The sequence below is a fragment of the Cottoperca gobio genome, chromosome 15, assembly GCF_900634415.1.
Source record: "Cottoperca gobio chromosome 15, fCotGob3.1, whole genome shotgun sequence".
Lineage (NCBI taxonomy): Eukaryota > Metazoa > Chordata > Actinopteri > Perciformes > Bovichtidae > Cottoperca > Cottoperca gobio.
In genome coordinates, this window is record NC_041369.1 from 680,896 (window position 1) to 702,960 (window position 22,065).

The 22,065-nt window shown below is 41.3% G+C and overlaps 2 protein-coding genes across 4 annotated transcripts in view; one reads left to right on the top strand and one right to left on the bottom strand.

Annotated features, from left to right (window-relative positions):
- Positions 1-12,101, top strand: part of LOC115020179 (uncharacterized) — a 47,760-nt gene extending 35,659 nt beyond the window's left edge. The window contains exons 4-8 of the mRNA XM_029450127.1: positions 5,178-5,340; positions 8,108-8,235; positions 10,164-10,285; positions 10,976-11,080; positions 11,593-12,101. Of these exons, the coding sequence (XP_029305987.1) occupies positions 5,178-5,340; positions 8,108-8,235; positions 10,164-10,285; positions 10,976-11,072 (510 nt within the window). The 3' untranslated portion in view covers positions 11,073-11,080; positions 11,593-12,101. The remainder of the gene's footprint in view (positions 1-5,177; positions 5,341-8,107; positions 8,236-10,163; positions 10,286-10,975; positions 11,081-11,592) is intronic.
- Positions 12,102-20,376: 8,275 nt separating this feature from the next.
- Positions 20,377-22,065, bottom strand: part of prkg2l (protein kinase cGMP-dependent 2, like) — a 34,565-nt gene continuing 32,876 nt past the window's right edge. For all 3 annotated transcript variants that reach the window (XM_029449453.1, XM_029449452.1, XM_029449454.1), the window contains one exon: positions 20,377-21,295. In XM_029449453.1, coding sequence (XP_029305313.1) covers positions 21,200-21,295 — 96 coding nt within the window. In that variant the 3' untranslated portion in view covers positions 20,377-21,199. The remainder of the gene's footprint in view (positions 21,296-22,065) is intronic.

Genomic DNA, 22,065 nt, shown 5'->3' on the forward strand with positions numbered 1-22,065 from the left:
ACACCACACCAAAACGCACCAAAAGTCAACTATATCAAACTATCACCAGTAAATTAAATTAACACCCATTATTAACAAAATAATCAAAAAAGAAGAATCAAAAAGCACACGCTCAGCGTCTCACACACACACAAACTTCCAGCATGCACTGAGGGAGAGAGAGAAAGAGAGAGAGAGGAGGATTCATCGACTGGGAACCATGGATATCTGTTCAGTAGATGTTGTGATATTTCACAAATAAGTTAAAACTTTGACCTATTAGTGGCACTAGAGGAAAAGAAGACAACCAAACTAATGTCATTATTTTCCATTTGAAACTAACATTTCAGTGAGACCTCTAACAATACTAACGTATTCTGCAGCAGGGCATGACACTCTGACCTGTTACTGAGTCTTCCTCTGTACAAGTCGGTTGTTTATAGCTTTTAGGCAGACATTATAATACCAAAAAACATGCTCTTTTTATCTCTTTTTTCTGTGTGTGTACGTGGATGTGCACTTGGATGTGTTGTACTAGAGGCCCATCTGAACCTTGCCGCCTCCACAGTAGGTGAAAGGTGACTTCAGAGCAGGGAAAGAGATTATGGAATTGACTTGATATATTTGGCCACATGGATTGCATGATGAAGTATAAACATTGCTCCATAGAGCAGAAAGAAACACGCCTCATCCCTTGGCTTTCATCTCCTCCATGTGACGCTGCTGTCATAGGCTGCATCTGCGTAGTTTGCACTATTATGGGATTTTACCTAGAAGTGATGTCATACAATTAGTTTACAGTCTCAGTTAGACTGATGATCTGGGGTGACTCGTTGTTTGGATTGTTTATTATTGTATTATTTTAAAGGGAAAATAAGTATTTTCTTTTAATAATATTAATGTCATTTATTTGTATGCACAAATGAGAGATGTATGCTCTCTAATTAGTGTCACGTTACTGCACCAGCAGGAAGTGATGTCAGAGGTGGTTGTGCTTAGTGCAAATTTTCCACAGCGGTGTTGTAGCTGACGTATACATAACGTATACATAACAAATAATTATACGTATGTCCAACATATTGATAGCGTATCCCTTACTTATACAAAATGTATCAGAGCGTCTGGCCAACGGAGCTGGACAAGTGCCATTTGGTTCACGTCATGCTGATGCTGGAGAACGGCTAAAATGTACTCATGTCGCAGCCTCTCAGCATCCTCCATACTCTCTGATGATGTATTCACCAAGACGTGCTGTGAAGAAGTGAGGATGAGCTACTCACAGGGACCTTTTTCATGTCAAAGGCCATTTTTTTTTTTACAACATCCTTCGGGGGCCATACTAATTATTGAACTCATAACCTCTGCAAATTGTTTTTAAGACACAGCCCATTCTTTTCACTTTTCTTATATTCTGTGCAAAATAACAACTTTTTATCCATGTATCTTTCTGTTTTATCAGAAATCCTTTATTAGTCCCACAACAGGGAAATGTATCTTGTCACAGCAAAAGAACATATGAAGTAAAAAGGCAGTACACAATAATTAAATGGAATAAAAAATAATATAAGTACCAAGTGGTTGATGGAAAATAAAGTGACACAATTGTCACAACTGAGTATTGTAAATGGCAGTGATAATTGCACAGCAGTGGTGCAATAGTCTGTTCTTGGTGTGGTGGTCTACCTATCTATCTTTCCATATTTTTATGTTCAGCTCTGGAGAGATCTGCTTGTTGGGCCAAACTCCGCTGAAGAGCGTTAACTTTATCCAAACGCACTCGTCCTTTCAGCTCGTGCAGTTTGGCATGTCTTGTGGTGTAATGACGTCCGCACATACTAGCCACACTGGCCTTTTACTTCCTCAAAGAAATAATCGTTCGTCCATTTCTCCTGGAAAGTGCAACATTCTGCATTCACCTTTCTCTGTTTTGCACTCGCCATGCTGCGTTCGCTGATGTCAATGACAGTCTCGTTTAATATTGAAGTTTTTTGACATGACGTGACCACGTGATGACACGTTCCACTTGAGTTGTGTTCAAGGGCCCTGACCTTGGCCAGGAAAAACAGTCAATCGCCCGTCTAATGCTAGGTTTTTTTTGCGTGTGTTTATGAATTACCTCGAGGGCCGGTCAAATGACCTTGTGGGCCGTATACGGCCCGGAGGCCAGAGGTTCCCCACCCCTGCTATATACTATATTCAAACCCCAATAAGCCCCCAAAACTGTACTGTAGAAACACGTTTAATTAATTACTCCATCTTCAGGCATAATCTTAACATAGGTTACGAATAGGTTATCCAGTCGTCAATAAATTGGCTGTAGGGTTCACCGTCAGCCAATGTAGCCTATATTTAACGTACCTCTAACGTATTTACGTAGGTATTCACATAGGTATATCCATCCATCCATCCATTCATCCATCCATCCATTGTCTACCGCTTTTCCGGGGTTGGGTCATGGGGGCAGCAGCTCCAGTAAGGAACCCCAAACTTCCCTTCTCCGGGCCACATCCGCCAGCTTCAACTGGGGGATCCCGAGGCGTTCCTAGGTCAGTGAGGAGATATAATCTCTCTACCGAGTCCTGGGTCTTCCCCGGGGTCTCTTCCCAGCTGGACGTGCCTGGAACACCTCCCTAGGGAGGCGGCCAGGTGGCATCCTTACTAGATGCCCGAACCACCTCAACTGACTCTTTTCAATGCAAAGGAGCAGCGGCTCTACTCCGAGTCTCTCACGGATGGCTGAACTTCTCACCCTATCTCTAAGAGAGACGCCAGCCACCCGTCTGAGAAAACCCATTTCAGCCGCTTGTACCCGTGATCTCGTTCTTTCGGTCATGACCCAGCCTTCATGACCATAGGTGAGGGTAGGAACGAAGATCGCCCGGAAGATCGAGAGCTTTGCCTTCTGGCTCAGCTCTCTTTTCGCCACAACGGTGCGGTAAAGCGAATGTAATACCGCCCCCGTTGCTCCGATTCTCCGGCCAATCTCTCGCTCCATCGTGCCCTCACTCGCGAACAAGACCCCGAGGTACTTGAACTCCTTCACTTGGGGTAAGGGCTCATTCCCTACCCGGAGTAGGCAATCCACCAGTTTCCTGCTGAGAGCCATGACCTCAGATTTTGAGGTGCTGATCCTCATCCCAACCGCTTCACACTCGGCTGCGAACCAATCCAGTGACTGCTGAAGGTCACAGACCGATGATGCCATCAGGACCACATCATCTGCAAAGAGCAGCGATGAGATCCTCAGGCCACCGAACTGCAACCCGTCTCCTCCATGACTACGCCTCAATATCCTGTACATGACAATTACAAACAGGATTGGTGATAAAGCGCAGCCCTGGCGGAGGCCAACATTCACTGGGAATGAGTCCGACTTACTGCCGAGCATCCAGACACAACTCTCGCTTTGGGCGTACAGGGATTGGATGGCCCTCAGAAGTGACCCCCTCACCCCATACTCCCGCAGCACTTCCCACAGTATCACCCGGGGGACCCGGTCATACGCCTTCTCCAGATCCACAAAACACATGTAGACTGGTTGGGCGTACTCCCAGGCCCCATCCAGGATCCTTGCGAGAGTGAAGAGTTAGTCCATTGTTCCACGACTAGGACGGAATCCGCATTGTTCCTCTTCAATCAGAGGTTCGACTATCAGCCGAACCCTCCTTTCCAGCACCTTGGAGTAGACTTTACCAGGGAGGCTGAGAAGTGTGATACCCCTGTAGTTGGCACACACTCTCTGGTCCCCCTTTTTGAATAGGGGAACCACCACCCCGGTCTGCCACCCCCTTGGCACTGTCCCAGACTTCCACGCAATGTTGACGAGGCATGTCAACCAAGACAGCCCCTCAACACCCAAAGCCTTCAGCATTTCTGGATGGATCTCATCAACCCCTGCGGCTTTGCCACTGTGGAGTTGTTTGACTACCTCAGTGACTTCCAACAGGGAAATTGACGATGGTCCCCCATCAGCTTCCAGCTCTGCCTCAACCATAGAGGTCGGATTCAGGAGTTCCTCAAAGTGCTCCTTCCACCAATAACCGATAACCTTCTCAGTCGAAGTCAGCAGGGTCCCACCCTTGCTGTACACAGCTTGGATGGTTACCCGCTTCTGGTTCTGGACGGTTTTCCAGAAGCACCTTGGTGCCGACCGAAAATCCTTCTCCATAGCTTCTCCGAACTTCTCCCACACCCGCTGCTTTGCCATCCTTCGAGTCCGTCGTTACCCTGCAAATGTTTCCAGAGTCCTCCCGGATAACATAACCCGGAAGGACTCCTTCTTCAGTCGAACGGCTTCCCTGACCACCGGGGTCCACCACGGTGTTAGAGGGTTACCGCCCCTTGAGGCACCTAAGACTTTGAGACCACAGCTCCTCACCGTAGCTTCAGCAATAGAGGTTTTGAACATCGCCCACTCAGGTTCAATGCCCCCAACCTCCACAGGGATGTCTGAAAAGCTCCGCCGGAGGTGTGAGTTGAAGATCTCCCGGACAGGGTCTTCCTCCAGACGTTCCCAGTTCACCCGCACTACTCATTTGGGCTTACCAGGTCTGTCCAGAGTCTTCCCCCACCCCTTGATCCAACTCACCACCAGATGGTGATCAGTTGACACGTAGGTATTTACGTATTATATTTACGTAGGTAAGTATTCACGTACGTATTCAGTATTCACGTATGTCTAACGTAACGTAATTTATGTGTAACGTCTGCATAATGAAGCACACGTCCGGAAATTTTGAACATGCTCAAAACATCAGCGATCAACAATGTACCCCAGCGTGTTGCCGATATTTGGTATACGCCATATTTTTGTATACGTTATGCATTCGTTGGGTATTTGTCTGATACATTTTGTACAATTAAGTGATACTCTATCAATAGGTTAGATATGCGTATATGTATCTGTTCACTTTTCCGATCCGATGAAAAGTTGGACGTATTTGGACTCTGACAAATTTTCATATACGCCAAAATACGTTTCTGCCATACTAATATGTGTGACAGGGCTTTTAGCTGCTACCAGTGTACACAGCTGCACTAATATAAGTATCAACAATGGTGACTTTGTTGTGTCAAAACCTATACTGATTCATTTCAAAATAAAAAGGCAACCACTTTTTACTGCAAATCAATAGCAATTCATGGTATGAAATCTTAAATTAAGAACAGTGTCTTCTCCCTTTCATCTTTCTGAACAGGACTTTTTCCAGCAGCACTGCAGCTGTGGTGCAGCTGACCTGGCCACCCAGGACGTTCAGAAGATACACTCCAGAAATGAGTTTTTGTCTCCCAGTGGAACCCTGTCTGACCTGTCCACCATCCATGAGGTCACCCGGCATCCGTTCATATCAACCAGTAGAGGTAAGTTATTGCTATGCTTTATTTTATTTGACTTCTTTTTAGTGATGTTGCCTAGAAATTGCTTCGGTGGGTACATGTTATGATAACAGGTCGTAATAAACCAACACGCTACAGAAGGAGCTTCAGGGATGAATTTAAGGATGGAAGTGTAGACGTAGAGTATATATTTGTCTAGATGCAACTTTATCTCGTACAGTAAGGGCGTCGGGCTTCTAGAATATAAGATATTCATTCTTTAGTGGACAGAATATTTCTCTGAGACATACAGTAGTAGTATTCTGTGAGTCCATGGTATGCAGCTGAGTGCTAATTAACCTTTAGCATTTAATTACTACGAGGAGCAGTACTTAATAGCCTGCCCCAGTGTGATATGTTTACACACACACACACACACACACACACACACACACACACACACACACACACACACACACACACACACACACACACACACACACACACACACACACGTATTAATGTTTTAATTTCAGTGTTTGAGATGTTCCTGAAATGGATCTATTAGGTATGTTATTAAAAGCTTTGGAAAGTACTTAAGTTTCATGTTTTGTAATCGTTTTCGAAAGTGGCTCGCGTTGCATGAGGAGGCGTTAGTTGCTGACAGCTCGGTGGTCCCGTGGGGAAAATTAAATTATGACCCGAGTGGGACACGGGCGGAATTCCTGGCATCCTGTTCATGGCAGGAACACATAATGTCCCGTGGACTCAGGAATGCCTTGGTTCTTCTTCGGATGGAGGGGAAACTGGACCTGGAGAAGAGGTTGAGAAGTGGGGGTCCCAGATTAGGTGCAGTAAGTGGAGTAGATAGCTCCAGCTGTTTAAAAAAAAAATGTTCTGATAAAGCCACTTTTCACTACCTGCTCAGCAGCAAACAGCAGACACACAGTGAGAGACGAGCTGGAGATTTTAGTGAAACAGAGATGAAATGCTTCCTGGATTATATATTTTTTAAATCATCAACAAGTTTTTGATTAATATGTTTACAAAATATTCATACTGAACGCATCTGCTGTTCATTTTCACAGCCACATAAAGACAACTACAAAATCAGCTGACTAGCTGTATAGCACCTTGTGTCTCAGTGGTGCTGTGTAAATACACTTGTTTACCCTACAATACATTTGTAAACTTCTTTACCCTAAATATCTATCTATCTATCTATCTATCTATCTATCTATCTATCTATCTATCTATCTATATCCACTTGTGACACATAAAGGTAATGACCACATATTAATAGGAATGTTTAGGAAACTGAAAGCAATTGGTTAAGAGAAGGACAATTGTTGGGAAATGTCAATGGTTTCATGAGACAGGATGTGTTTGCCTTCATGTCTAGAATTTAATCAAAACCACAATATTTATCTTACCTAAGCCTAAACACACTGGCCCTAGGACACACATTCCAGACTCTGGTATCAAATTTTCAGGGCACTGGGTTGGTCCTTGCCTGCTGAATGTGAAAATTGGCTTAGTTAAATACCTCTAACAAACTTATAAGGTGATACTGTTTTTACTTGCTCTGTTGACCCCTGAGCACTGTTTCAGAAAGCGGGATTGTTAAATCTGAGATGAGGGAAACTCTTAGTGTTCAGGTCCAGAAAAAGAGGTAACTTAAATTCTGGGTCAGTTGCCGGGGTAACAAAACTATTGTTTGCACATATCTCTATCACTCCTGATGAGATTGGTCGCACTGATGGAGCATGATAATAATATCGGTGCAGCTGTAGAATGTATTAGTTTGAAAGTGAGTTTTTTAAATAAGCTGCATGTAGTCTGAACAAGTATTAACAGCATTTGTTGAAGTAGCTGAAATAAAGATCCAAACAGTTGTTTAAAATGAGCCTTGACACCTTTTAAAGTGCAAACCACAAATGCATAATTACTGCATTGTGACTCTTCAGTACTACTCTTCAGTTGCTGAATCCTGTGTTTTGTCCCCATCAGATAAATATGATGGAATATATTTAAAATGTATTGAAGGCTACATCCCAATCAGTCAGATTCCACCACTGTACCTCTAAGGAAGCGCAAATGATGACATAATGGACAACACTGAATAATACTTGGTGTGAACTTATTGAAACTTTTCCCTGCTCAACTCAAGCTCTTTTTTAAAAGATAAACGTGGACAGTCCACATATATATGCATCTACGTCCACTGGATTAAAATGGGGGCTTTGTTGCCATAGTGAATCGTAGTATCAGAGCTCTTTTATGATGGCTTTAAAGTTCAGGTTCAACCAGTCAGAGCTGATTGAACTAACTCTGATCAGCTGTTCTGAAACTGCTGATCTCAGGTTTAGTCAACTCAGAGTTCAGGATTAGGCTCAGTTTCTTAAACTTGCTTTCTGAAACGGGGCCCTGGTGACCAAACAACAACAACAACAATAATATGTGAAGAATTAGAAAGAGACGTTGGTGTCTTTAAAGGGGAGTTCTTATTACTTGCTAACCCTAATCCTAACCCTACTTGGTGATCCCATTGGATAACACTGGTAACACGATAAACCAGAACACACTGTAATTAAGATAATTACAACTTTTGAGAATCACCCAGGTCAACGTGCAGAACAACAAAACTATCTCAGCTCTGACAAACAGACTGCACATGTGTGATATGCTTCTGAAAGGGATAATCTGCTTTACAAAAATGCAGATTGGACCATATGAAACAAAAAAAATATATTTCCCCCTTGCTTGCAGCTCACACACTTTAAATACCTCTTGTTTGTGATCTGTGTTTCAGACATGAGCAGTGAGGGTTTGACACCCGTCCCACTGTGGAGGAGAGGCTTGAACCGTAGCAGTTACACTGAGGGGGAGGTACGCTTCCTCGTGGACAGCACCGAAGCACTCTCCATTCCCCAGCGCAGGGTGAGTCATGTGCACACTGTAGGTCCACTGCAAGAATTACATGCAGCAGAGTCTTAGTACAAAATACTGCCAGTTTTGAGGAAATTTGACTAATGCCTGGTTTTCAGATTTGACAGCTAGTTTGCTTCTAAGTATTATTATTGTATGTACACCGTTTTTTTGTCATGGGATTTGACACATTCGTTCAAATATTTGATGATTTCTAGGATCCTTTCTATAGAAAATAATATAATTAAGCACTGAACCAAAATTATGACACATGAAATGGGTGTTGCTTAGCATGTCTGCAGTGTGACCCCTGCCCCCACCCTCTGCCAACACACTCATTGACCTAAGGTTTCCCAACATCCATATCCTCTGTTAACTGTCTTTATGGCAAACAGGTGCAGCAAAACTATCACTGATGAGATTGAATGAGATTCTTTCTGAAGGACTGGAGGAGGGGCCTTGTACAAGGGCCCCAACTGTTGGGAATTAACAATAATTAATGTAGCAGGGAGGATATTGCTGCTCCGAACACAATACATCTTGTTTTTAGTATAGTCACTAGGGATGCAAAACCTCAAAATATTTTCCAAGGGAAGTTTAGCTCGGAAATGTCAGGAATTTTGCACAATTTAAATATATAAATTATACCTTTTAATAGCTAATTTATTGTGGGGAAATACTCATAACAAGCATTACTAGGTGCACTGCATTCAGCAGCACACTCCATAATATGTTCAGATCATTTGCCAGCATGCCATGAAAAAGGACAACAATCTGCATGCATAGTGCATTCTCTATGCACTGCTACTGCACAAGGACATGCTTTTATAGAAGTTCTGATTATATTCATGGAGTGAATATGTTTTATATTTTTCATATTATTTCAGTTAATCAACAGATAGTAGCCAAAGGCAAAGCACACAGTTTATAACACATTCTGCAAGTTTTTGCTCGCAAGCTGTTACCATGTGGGAACGTAGCTTGATTGATCATGCTAATTGAGGAGTTTTTATTCATCTATTTCCATTCCACTCTGTTTGCACACAGCCCACATTGTCTTAGTACCTTTCCCCATTAGTTAACTTACTAGCTAGCTAACTCACTCACCACATGGCACATTTCAAATTTTTTGTATTTTACAAATTGATGGATTTATTTGGCAAACTAAAGTAGTATGTCTGCTTATGAAATGTTAAAAGATTAGTTTAGATGTGCACATGACATGTTTGAAGACATCCTAACTAAGCCCTTTATTGTCACGGTGGGGAAAAGATGAGGAACCAAATGCAGAGTGGCAGACAAAAACAGAGCTTTATTCCAAAAAGCTTACTAAAGTACAAAACAAGGCACAAAGTAAAACTGCATCAGGACGACACGGGGAAGCACGACGAAGCACACCAGGGACCATCGACGTCATATGGATGACAAACAGACAAGGATCACTGGGACAGACAGGGATATATACCCACAGACACTAAACAAGGGAACGAGACACAGCTGGGGGAGAAAGGCAAAGACACAAGGGCAGGGTGGATGGACACAGGAGGATCAAATCAACAATCACAGGGACAGGGAAAAACACAAGGACAGGAAGTAAAACAAGACATGACACAAGGGGAAGTGAACATTTTAAAAATAAAAGAGGAAGTACTTATAGATCGTGACATTTATTTCCCTTTCATTATGGTTATTTATCAATAAGTTTCCACCTTGAATATTCACGGAATATTTCAACCCCACATTTCTGACCCTTTCCAAAGGTTTGACGAATAATCTTAACTCAAGGTCCACTTATATATTTTCCCCATATCTTGAACTTCATGGTTATAATCACCCAACTGCTTCACACTCGGCTGCAAACCGATCCAGTGACTGCTGAACTTAATAAAGTAAAAGTACAATTGTATTAAATTGTTGTTCTTGTGTGTCTTTGTGTTCAGCTAAGTGAAAACTATACATGGGGCCGAGTCAAAGACCTGGTGAGGAAAACTAAGTTGAGGAACCAAAGCAGGCTGGGACTGACTCCCACCCCACTGAAGATGTCCTGCCCACAACTCTACATGTGAGGAATACAAACTATGCTTTGTGCTGTAATTAATGTAATTAATTTCTGTCAAATGTTGTCTTTGTACTATGTTGTTTATCCTGTACACACAACATCTATTGCACGTCTGTCCGTCCTGGGAGAGGGATCCCTCCTCAGTTTATCTCCCTGAGGTTTCTTCCATTTTTCCCCCTTTAATTATGGGGTTTCTTTTAGGAAGTTTTTCCTTGTGCGATGCGAGGGTCTAAGGACAGAGGGTGTCGTAACCTCTACAGTATGTAACGCACACTGAGACAAATGTATAATTTGTGATATTGGGCTATATAAATACATTTGATTTAATTTGATTTGATTTGCTGTATATTCTATAAAAACTGTATATGGACCATAATACTAAATTAACATGAACAATGATCTACGACCTCTGTCCATATACTGACGGTTTGATTGAACTGATTGAGCAGTTTTTCCTGGTTTGGTCTAGACCACTTCAATGCAGGATAATCTTAATGCTGCAGCATGCAATAATAATAATATTTTAAACAGTGTTCTTCCAACTTTGTGCCAATGGTTGAGGGTAGCCATTTGGGAATAATAAGAACAATATATGTTTTCTCATAATCCGAGGCTGAGGCGTGTCCCTGATGTCCTAGAGATACATTAAAAAGCCAGTAGCTCGCAGTAATAACTGTCTCCTCTTCTTTACAGGCCTGATCTGGAACCAGAAGAACCTGCTGGCAGAAACAGGAACTCCATGATTGCCTTGGGTCACCAGAGCAAATTGGAATTCCCTTGGCTACAATAAACACCCAGGTAGTGCAGACTTCTTTTTATCTTTAATAGTTTTTGGATAACAGTGGTTCCCTATGGTAGAGAAGAAGAAGGTCATATATAAGACTTTGGTTTGGGTCTGCACATGATATTTGTTTATAAGAACAATAGTCACCAGAAAAATCATTTCTTTTAATTAATAACATTTCTGAATTTTCATGTAGTTTCCAACTTAACAAATAACCACTTAACCTGGGTAGGACCCAGAACACGCTAGAGAGATTATACTGTAAATATCGTCTGGCTATGGTACACCTGGGAATCCCCCGGTAAGAGCTGGTAAACGTTTTACTGGGGAGAGGGACATCTGGAATACCTTGCTTAGCCTGCATGGTGGCCATGCCTAAGGCATGGTTAAGGTGTGGTAACTGAACCCACTTAGTGAAAGTCTCCCTCCACTCAATGCATTTGAGTTTTGTATTTTTAGTGGTTATATAACCATTTTCTGGAAATACTTTTCTAAACTCTGCCCTCTATCTTTGTCTCCTCCTCAGACCAGGTCCTGTTAGTCTCACATGGAGAAGAGGAGGACGCCATGTAGGTACATAGAGATGATTCAAGACTGGAAAATAAACCATGAAGAAGGAAAAGAAGGGAATGAAGAAGAAGGAAAAAACTGACGTATTAAAGGAAAGGACTTCTGCATCAGAGATGTTTTTGCTGCATGTAAGGGTGAAAAGTGTTTACGTGAAACTCAAACTGTATATGCGGTGTACATGTTCGCACAAAATTAAGATGAGGCTTATGTGTAATATGATCTACACTGACATAATTTAACTGCATTATACATTCTCTGTTGATAATATTGACATTTATATAGTTTCCATTAGAATGCGTCAAAATCTGTAACAATCCAACTAATATGAAACATACACATATTTCATAACTTTTTATTGTATATGATATTGTAAATGTTATAAACAATTGAGAGTCTGCTTTGTATAGTGTGTGTGTAATGTTGCTTAAGAGAACAACATTACCGAAACCAATAAATCAAGAATAATGCAGACTTGATGCCATGATTGGCCAGGTGTGTTTTCCCCAAGGAAAGGACTGCAGAACCCCACAAAAGACAGGCAGTTGTTGAGTGGGGAAGCCCCTCCTTTGAGTCAAAAGTGTTCCTACCATCCAGAAAAGCTAGAAACACTTTTACACGTCATACAAACAAAGGAAAGTAAAATGGAGCCTCAAAGGTCTACTTTCTGTCCCTGATTGATGCATGTCAGTAGTGATAGTCGGTCAGAAGCAGCCACTACAGAACAGAAAGCACCAGGTTGCCAACCCATGCTATTCCTTTCAACCAGACTTTGTCAATAATCCTCTTTTATGAGACAATTTTTTAATAACTTTTGAAGTCCCGTTACCAGACTACAAGCCAGTAGGCAAAATATCCTACGCTTGATGTCTATCTGATAGTGTTGTGGCAAAATTTAAGAAAGTGATTCTATCGGCACTCCTCTGCTAACTTTAGTCCCTCCCAAATTAATCATCTTGTTTGATAGTGCTGTAGCCTCACTGCGAATAACTCGACTCGGTCACTCTTCTAAAAAAGATACAACAGAAAAAGAAAGCTCCGTGGCTTAACTTACAAATTCAAACTATGGACTACAATTACATAGAACCACTGCTTCGAAGCGTGCTTCAAATCACGTGACATATGACGTCCGAAGCAATAACTGCTTCATTTCCTGAATGAATCACCGGACTGGTTCGCTGTCCTCGTCTCGATTCTGACAGGTTGAGACAGTTTTGAATTTGAGCGCCTCAACACTTCATAACCGCTCTAAACAATGCACAATTTGTGGGTTGTCGTAGTATGCGTTATTGCTGTTGAGTTGTTGGTATTACATTTGTATTTGATCATTATGGAGTCAGCTAACTAGCAAAACAATTTTTATGCACACCAGCATCATCTGTTCCTTGTGTGCAAGTAAAGAAACCAGATCTAAATCTGTTGAAAGAATAATGTACATCCCACATAAAAATGCGCAGCCCCAGTGGCGCAGCTCGTAGAGCAGGTGTTGCCTCAATTAAAGGCTTGCCGCAGCAGCTGGGGTTCGAATCCAATCAGTGTCCATCCATCTGTTGCATTTCATTCCCCTTATCTCTATCCAATCTTATACTGTACTATCATTTAAAGCCTAATAAACCCACATTTTTCCCCTAGCACTCTTCTCAATAACACAAACAATCTTTATTTTTAAATAGAACATGATATTCAGTCTTAGATGTGTGCATCAAAGAATTTAAGGCAAAGATACTTTAAATTCACTGCAGCCTTGCACTTCGCCAGTAGAGGTCACTGTACCTGAAGCTTCGAGTAATGAACCCATTTCCAAAACAATTGGCTGAAGTGGTGCAGTGCTTCACAAAAGCTTCATTTGCCCATCATTAGATCAGGCAGAGACGGAAACAGGGTCGAGGAAGCCGGTCAATCACGCACATGGGAAACAGGAAGACGGGACTAACGCTGGAACTCTTGACATCAATGTACGAAGACGAACTGTCAACAACAGACAAACAAAACACACACTATATACACCAGGAAGTGGGCGGGAGCAACGAGACACAGGTGGAGACACTAATGACCGGATTGGAAACACCTGGGGGTAGGAAGTAGCAAAAACTGAAACAAGAGGGAACAGGTAAGTAACAAAATAAAACAGGAAGTACAAACATAACATAAAAACAGACCGAGACCTAATACTAAACTGTTTAAAGAAGTTTTACCCTTAATTAACATCTCATTATTAAATATGATCAACCTGTCTCTATTATCTGGCTAATAAATCCTCTTCTTGATCCAGAGGTTTTTGCCAAAGTTATAGACCAATATCTAACCTTCCCTTTCTCACTAAAATCCTTGAGAAAACAGTTGCAAAACAGTTCCGTGATTTTTAAAATAATAATAATTAATTTGAGGTTTTTCAATCTGGATTTAGAGTAAATCATAGCACAGAGATTTTAACAATGACCTTCTATTGGCTTCAGACAAAAGACTTGTCTCTGTTCTTGTCTTGTTAGACCTCAGTGCTGCTTTCGACAGCGTTGACCAGGAAATTCTACTACAGAGACTGGAACATTATATTGGTATAAAAGGAAACACACTAAGCCAGTTCAAGTCCTATTTATCTGAGCGATCTCAGTTTGTACGTGTTAACGATAAATCCTCTATGCAAGCCAAAGTCAGTCTTTGAGTTCCAAAAGGTTCTGTACATGGACCTTCTCTATTCACCTTATACATGCTTCCTTTGGGCAATATTATAAGGAACCACTCTATAAACTTTCATTGTTATGCAGATGATACCCATTTATATCTATCAAGCATGCCTTGAGGACAAAACAACTTGGATGTCTAGCAACATTTTGATGTTAAGCACAGACAGGTCATAATTGACCCCAAACGCTTTCAAAATACTTTTTCTAATGACATAGTAACTCTGGATGGCATTAATTTGGCCTCCAGTACCACCATAAGGAATCTCGGCATTATCTTTGATCAGGATGTGTCTTTTTTTTTTACTTTTCATGCCTTTATGATTGTGAAGTGCAGATTGTGAAAGGGGGAGAGAGAGAAGGGGAAAGACATACAGTAAATGGCCACAGGTTGGACTCAAACCAATGGCACTGTGGCAAGGACTCTACCTTTATATATGGGACGCCTGTGCTACTGGTTGAGCTACCAGGATGCCCAGGATGTGTCTTTTAACTCCCACATAAAACTAATTTCAAGGACTGTCTTGTTTCATCTATGTAACATTGCAAAAATAAGGCACCTGTCTCAAAATGATGCAGAAAAACTAGTCCATGCATTTGTTACTTCAAGGCTGGATTACTGCAACTCATTATTATCAGGCTGTCCCAAAAAGTCTCCTAAGAATCTTCAGTTGATCCAAAATGCTGCGGCACGTGTATTGACAAGAACTAGGAAACAGGATCATATTAGTCCTGTATTAGCTGCTCTGCACTGGCTCCCAGTAAAATATAGAATATAATTACGATGAAGAATAATGATGTTGACATGGCATGATTGATTACTAAGTGGTTGACAGGCAGGTGTTATGCTGTAACAAACAACTATACATATGTATAAAAAGCAATTAACCTTAAAGACTATTACCACAACATTTTGACTTGTCAAACTCAGGTAAATTGTTAATTTAATATTGACTACACCAGGGGTCGGGAACCTTTTTGGCTGGGAGAGCCATAAAAGCCAAATATTTGTTTATGTATTTCTTTGAGAGCCATATACAGTATATCTCAAAAGTGAGTACACCCTTTAGATTTTTGCAAATATTCTGTTATATCCTTTCAGGGGATAACATTATCCTACTGAAACTTTGATATAACTTAAAGTAGTCAGTGTGCTGCTTGAATAACAGTATAGATTTATTGTCCTTTGAAAATTACTCAGTACACAGCTGTTAATGTCTAAACAGCTGGCAACAAAAGTGAGTACACCCCATAGTGAACATGTCCTAATTGTGCCCAATGATGTTGTTTTCCCGCCCTGGTGTCATGTGACTCGTTAGTGTTACAAGGATTCAGGTGTAAATGATAAGCAGGGCTGTTAAATTTGGTGTTTTGGGCACAATTCTCTCTGAATGCTGGACAACATGGCACCTCATGGCAAGGAACTCTCTGAGCGGCTGAAAAAAAGGATTATTGCGCTTCACAAAGATGGCCTTGGCTATAAGAAGATTGCCAACACCATGAAAATGAGTTGCAGCACAGTGGCTAAGATCATACAGCGGTTTTCCAGGACAGGTTCCACTCGGAACAGGCCTCGCCAGGGTCGACCAAAGAAGTTGAGTCCACGTGCTCAGCGTCATATCCAGAGGTTGGTTTCCAAAAATAGACGTGCGAGTGCTTCCAGCATTGCTGCAGAGGTTGCAGAAGTGGGATGTCAGCCTGTCAGTGCCCAGACCATACGCCGCACACTGCATCAAATCGGTTTGTATGGCCGTCGCCCCAGACAGAAGCCCCTTCTGAAACCGATGCATAAGAAAGCCCGCAAACAGTTTGCTGAAGACAATGAATCCAAGAACATGAGTTACTGGAACCATGTCCTGTGGTCTGATGAGACCAAAATAAACCTGTTTGGGTCAGATGGTGTCCGGCGTGTGTGGCGGCACCCTGGTGAGGAGTACCAAGACAAATGTGTTTTGCCTACAGTCAAGCATGGTGGTGGCAGCATCATGGTCTGGGGCTGCATGAGTGCTGCCGGCACTGGGGAGCTGCATTTCATTGAGGGACACATGAATTCCAATATATACTGTGACATCCTGCAGCAGAGCATGATCCCCTCTCTTCGGAAACTGGGCCGTAGGGCAGTTTTCCAACATGATAATGACCCTAAACACACCTCCAAGATGACAACGGCCTTGCTGAAGAAGCTGAAGGTTAAGGTGATGGACTGGCCAAGTATGTCTCCAGACCTAAACCCAATTGAGCACATGTGGGGCATCCTCAAGAGGAAGGTGGAGGAGTGCAAGGTGTCCAACATCCGTGCGCTCCGTGATGTCGTCGTGGAGGAGTGGAAGAAGATTCCAGAAGCAACCTGTGCAGCTCTGGTGAATTCCATGCCCAGGAGGGTTAAAGCAGTGCTAGATAACAATGGTGGTCACACAAAATATTGACACTTTGGGCACAATTTAGACATGTTCACTATGGGGTGTACTCACTTTTGTTGCCAGCTGTTTAGACATTAACAGCTGTGTACTGAGTAATTTTCAAAGGACAATAAATCTATACTGTTATTCAAGCAGCACACTGACTACTTTAAGTTATATCAAAGTTTCAGTAGGATAATGTTATCCCCTGAAAGGATATAACAGAATATTTGCAAAAATCTAAAGGGTGTACTCACTTTTGAGATATACTGTATTTAATCAATTTGAACACAACTTTATGCATGCATTTTTTTTAAGAATAACACGTCTCCGAGTACTAATAGAGGTATCAGTGTTGCATTGAACAGGTGCTCTTTTATTAAATAAACTAAACGCTTACGTTATTTATCTCATATTTCAGTGTTTACTGCACGGGTGTCAAACTCAAGGCAATTATGACCTATTTAACCTCTTATGTCTGTTGTTGTTGGTGTTGTTTTTGTTGTTGTCCTGCATTTTAGTGCCTTGAGATTGCTTTTAGCTTTGAAAGGCGCTTTACAAATACAAATTATTATTATTATTATTATTATTATTATTATTATTATTATTATTATTATTATTATTATTATTATTATATCCGGCCCGCGAGAAAATATCATATGTCTGTCATAACTGGCCCGCCGGTTTTGGTAATTAAATCAATGCATGGCACAACCACGGGAAAAGACATTTGAGGAAGTATCTAAATGTGTGAATGAAATGAAAGTTTTTGGAAAGCAAAGGGAAACACACCACAGATCTCTGGGACGATGTGAGCTGGACTGTTTGTGCGACATAACGAAGCATCTCACTGTTAAACCTGCAGCTTCAGGGCCGTGTGATCACGGACATGTATGATGCCGAGCTGCATGTGGGAGACTCTGATGCAGAAGGAAACTTTGGTCACTACGTGTTTCCAAACACTGACAAACATCTCCACCGCTGTGTTCCCGACAGCATTCTGCTGATGCACTGAGAGCATTTGCCGACTTTGCTGCTCAGATATTTTAATTGAACTGCTCAGCAACCCGTCTGCAGTTGACTTAAATATGTTCCATATCTTTTTGCACTTTATGTGTATCCTGTTCAATACATGTGGACCGTGTTTGGCCCTCGACGTAGTCCCAGTTTTTAATGTTGGCCCTCTCTGTGAATGAGTTTGACCCCCCCGGTCTACTGCTTGCTTTGCGCAGTTTCTCCTCAGCTGTTTCGCGAAGGGCAGGGCTACACACACACACACACACACACACACACACACACACACACACACACACACACACACACACACACACGTGTGTAAGTGTGTGCGCTGTGCAGTCAGAGACAGAGTGGAGGAAAGGAGAGGGGAGAACTAAAACAAATCCGCTGCTAAATGTTTTACTTTAAAATGACACAGTATAATTGTTTATTACTTGTTAATCATGTTAAAAAATGTCAGCTCAAAATTGTCTGCGAGCCATAGCGCGTCATCAAAAGAGCCATATATGGCTCGCGAGCCATAGGTTCCCGACCCCTGGACTACACTGTATTTGGGCTCAGTTATGACAGCCACATGCATGCATTAAGTGTTACATAAATTCTGATGTTGTTAAATTGTTTCTGTTTACGGAAATTATCATCAGTCTTGAGTGGCCTCAGGTGGTCACAGCGAGTAAGTCTAACCAAAATAAGCAACATTTTATTTTCTCCTTGAAGAGATTGCTGCTGAAGGTTGGAGCTTTCTTAACTTCTTAGGAGTAGTGAGCAGCCACAGGGCAGCTGCCAGGGGCCGGCTGAGGACAGTGCTTTGCTCAAGGGCAATGGAAATGATCATAACTGACTTGCACTGATAATGAAACACTGATGGACCTTATTAATATCAACCACAGATTGCCTTTTTTTTAAATTCTATTCTAATTCAGAATATTTGATTATTTGTTTATGTGTTTTCTATATTTGTAGCATGGTGGGGGCTGCAACTGCATTGCATTGTGCAATCCTGTATTGTATAATGACAATAAAGCTGAACCCTTGAACCTTGAAAACAATGAGCAGATTGTTTTCTAGATTCCACCTCCACAAAAATTCACTAACAAATGTGTGTCAGATGCATTCAATGTGTTCACCCACTGGATCATTACACCCACTGCAGAACATGACATGAGCAGGCAAAAGGCAAAACTGAGAGCAGAGACCTGCAAAATCATGAAACTTTAAGTTGTTAGCATTTTTGAAACAGTCTGATGTGCTGACCACTGAGCGTGTTAAGGGCTTTGCTAACAAGGGAGAGGCAAGTACTGCTTTTTCAATTTCCCCACCTAGATTGGACAGCCAGAGAAAGACAAAGGACATTACATGACAGGGGTTACCACCTCCACTGTACACAAACCTGCCACCATGGGACTGAAGTTCCATACATGATGACAACTTAGCCAACAACTCCATCTGCTCTAAAAAAAAAAAGTGAGATGTAGTTAAAAGCTGTGGAAAAAGCTAATAAGTGATCAGAACTTCAGTTAATACTAACAAATCAATAAGAGTACAATCCAGCCTGTGAAAACTGTTGTGTAATGTCATGTAAAGTATGACAAAATAACCCTGAAGATGTCATTAGGATGAAGTTAGAGATTATACATTTATAAGTGAAAGTCTGCATTACAGCCGGTATCAAACTGTAACTGAAAAAAATCTCTCCAGACTCTCTCCTGATCTGAGGCTCTCAGATCCAAGCCCAATGGTTCCTCCTGAAAACTTCCATCTTTTAAATAAAACTCACAAATATGTAGATCAGAAATTCCTAAAACAGCTGGTCACTGTAGTTTTTAACAACTATGTTAAACAAACAGAATGAAATATTTGCATTTGTTGGGGACTATTTTCAGCAACGGAATAATCCACATTTGAGTATTTAGTGCAGCAGGACGGTGTGTGTGGGATTGAGTCAAATATATATATATAATTGATATATAACAATCTTAACATTATGTTCATGTTGTGTTGTATATTAATATTATGTACTTTTCTATTTTGATGTTTGGTAACACTTTCTCTCTTTATGGCACAGAGGAATAAAATATATCAGGCATTTGATACACACACACAAGACATCTTGTTAGTAGATAGATGCATCCATTGTTAGTTTGGGTCTGTACATGGTACAATAAGTTGTATTTTCACTTTATATATATACAGTATACATATATGTACCTACATTTATGTACGAGCACAAACTTGTAAGAATTATATTAATACTAGATTCATATAACAAAATTATACAGTCAATCGCAGGCTTTTATTGTTAGCTCAAGCAGGAAGACAATATAATGCAATTTACAAGGTTTCATTGTAAATTGTGGCTTGATAATCAGACTGAATTGACATTTCCTTCCTTTCACCTTTCAGGGATGCAATAATGTGTTGTCACATTTAGCCTATTAGAACCTAACGAAACATAATGTAACATGTAGTCACTGTTATAGCTTCTGCTCTCTTTTCTGCTGTTTTGGGGACCTGGAACTAAGTTTGGGCACTGCTCAGAAGGTCATTCTCCAGGTTCCAGGCACTTTCAGGGGTTGCTGGCAGTGCTGTCCATCATGATTGGTCCAGGAGATGTAACAAGGTGACAAAGGTAATTTTAACAAACAGTAACAGAAACCACCATTTTATTACTGCATATGTATTGAACAGTGCAATCAATACTTAAAAAAAGAAAAAGCAGTGGGGAATGCTTGTTAAACAATCCAACTTATCCAGGCCCTCTTTAGTATTTGGGGAAAGAAGGTGATTCAGAGACAACAATTCATGAAGATGAAACAATATAACAGAAAAATAAAGGATCGCAATGCGCACAGCGGAGCAAAACGAAAAACATATGACAGAATTCTCTGTTCTTGACTCGTGTTAGGCCACTAACTGATTTGTGACGGCACCAGCAGTGGGCCCGATTCTCTGTTGGCATATAAACCAGATTGGTTACTTTACTTGGCTACCAGACATCACATCAAATGGACATATTTGGTCCTAGCATAGCCTTTTCATGGCATTTATATCTGAAATGTATTGATTTGTAAAATAACGCGAAAATAAAAGGAAGTACTTCCTTGTTTAGGATATGAGAAGCACGTTGTTACAGTCTGTTAAGTTTAGGTTTGCAGGAATACAGTGCACTTCACATGCAGCTGTAAATACAGTACACTTTTATACCCAGAAGGGGACCATGCTGCAAATTTTTTGACACTTAATCTTTATCTAATTCATTTGAATGTAATTATGCTTATCTGTTTTTACGGTAAAGGTTTTGCAAAAAAGGACAAACATTCCTTTTCTCACAACAGGTCACCCGTTCTGTCTCAGTTGCCATGGTCATGTGCTCCATTTAAAGTAAACTGCTGTGAGAGTTAAAATCCAAAAATAATCTTGTGGGGTTATCGTGTGTCAGATCCACTGCTGGTGCTTCAATTGGATATGATCAGAAGTCCTTATCCCAACCAGACAGCTCATCAGGAGGTTCCTCTGTGTCAGGAGGAAACATGTCAAAATGACTGTGATCCATCGGCCCCTTCAGCTGCAGAAACAAGGACAATCATCATGAAATCACAATTTTTTTCCTTCCTCATTGGTCAGTACACAGCCTTATCATGGTAATGGGGCCACTTTAATTTGCATACTGACAGATACACTTAAAATAGGTATGTATAGGTCAAAAGTTTACATACACTTCTCAGGGACAGTTTGATTTATTTCATAAATTTGGCCACAATAACAAGAGGTATGTTTGGAGGAGGAAAGGCGAGAAGGTGAGCCTTCTTAACGACACTGTACCTACCGACGTGGTGCATTGCAGAAAGTGGACGGAGTTATGAAGGAAGAATATTACCTCAGAATTCCTTAGCACATCGTCAATAGTCAGTTTGAAATCTCGGATGCAACTAGGTGTTCCAGCAGGACAATGACCCTAACCAAATATCCAAAGTGGTTTTGGGATCTCTAAATGAAGCTAAAATAAGCTTGAATATCACTGGAGACAATGTGTCCAGTCCTGCACTTTTTACGCTCAAGAATCTAACACTAAGTGGACTTAGAACAATGCTCCTACCTAATAATTCATACTTTGGCATGTATAGAGCGATGTAACTCAACAGACTTCTTAAAGGGACAGTGTTTAGGACTGCCGGTATCTAGCGTTGTGTTTGCAGATTGCAACACACTGAATATCCCTCCTCTCAGCCCTCCCTTTCCAAGACTGCGTTAACGAGCCGCAGTATACAATGTGCTAATCTTATTTTTGTTGGTAAAGGCTAATTCACTGCAAACATGCCCTTACCATCCATTTAC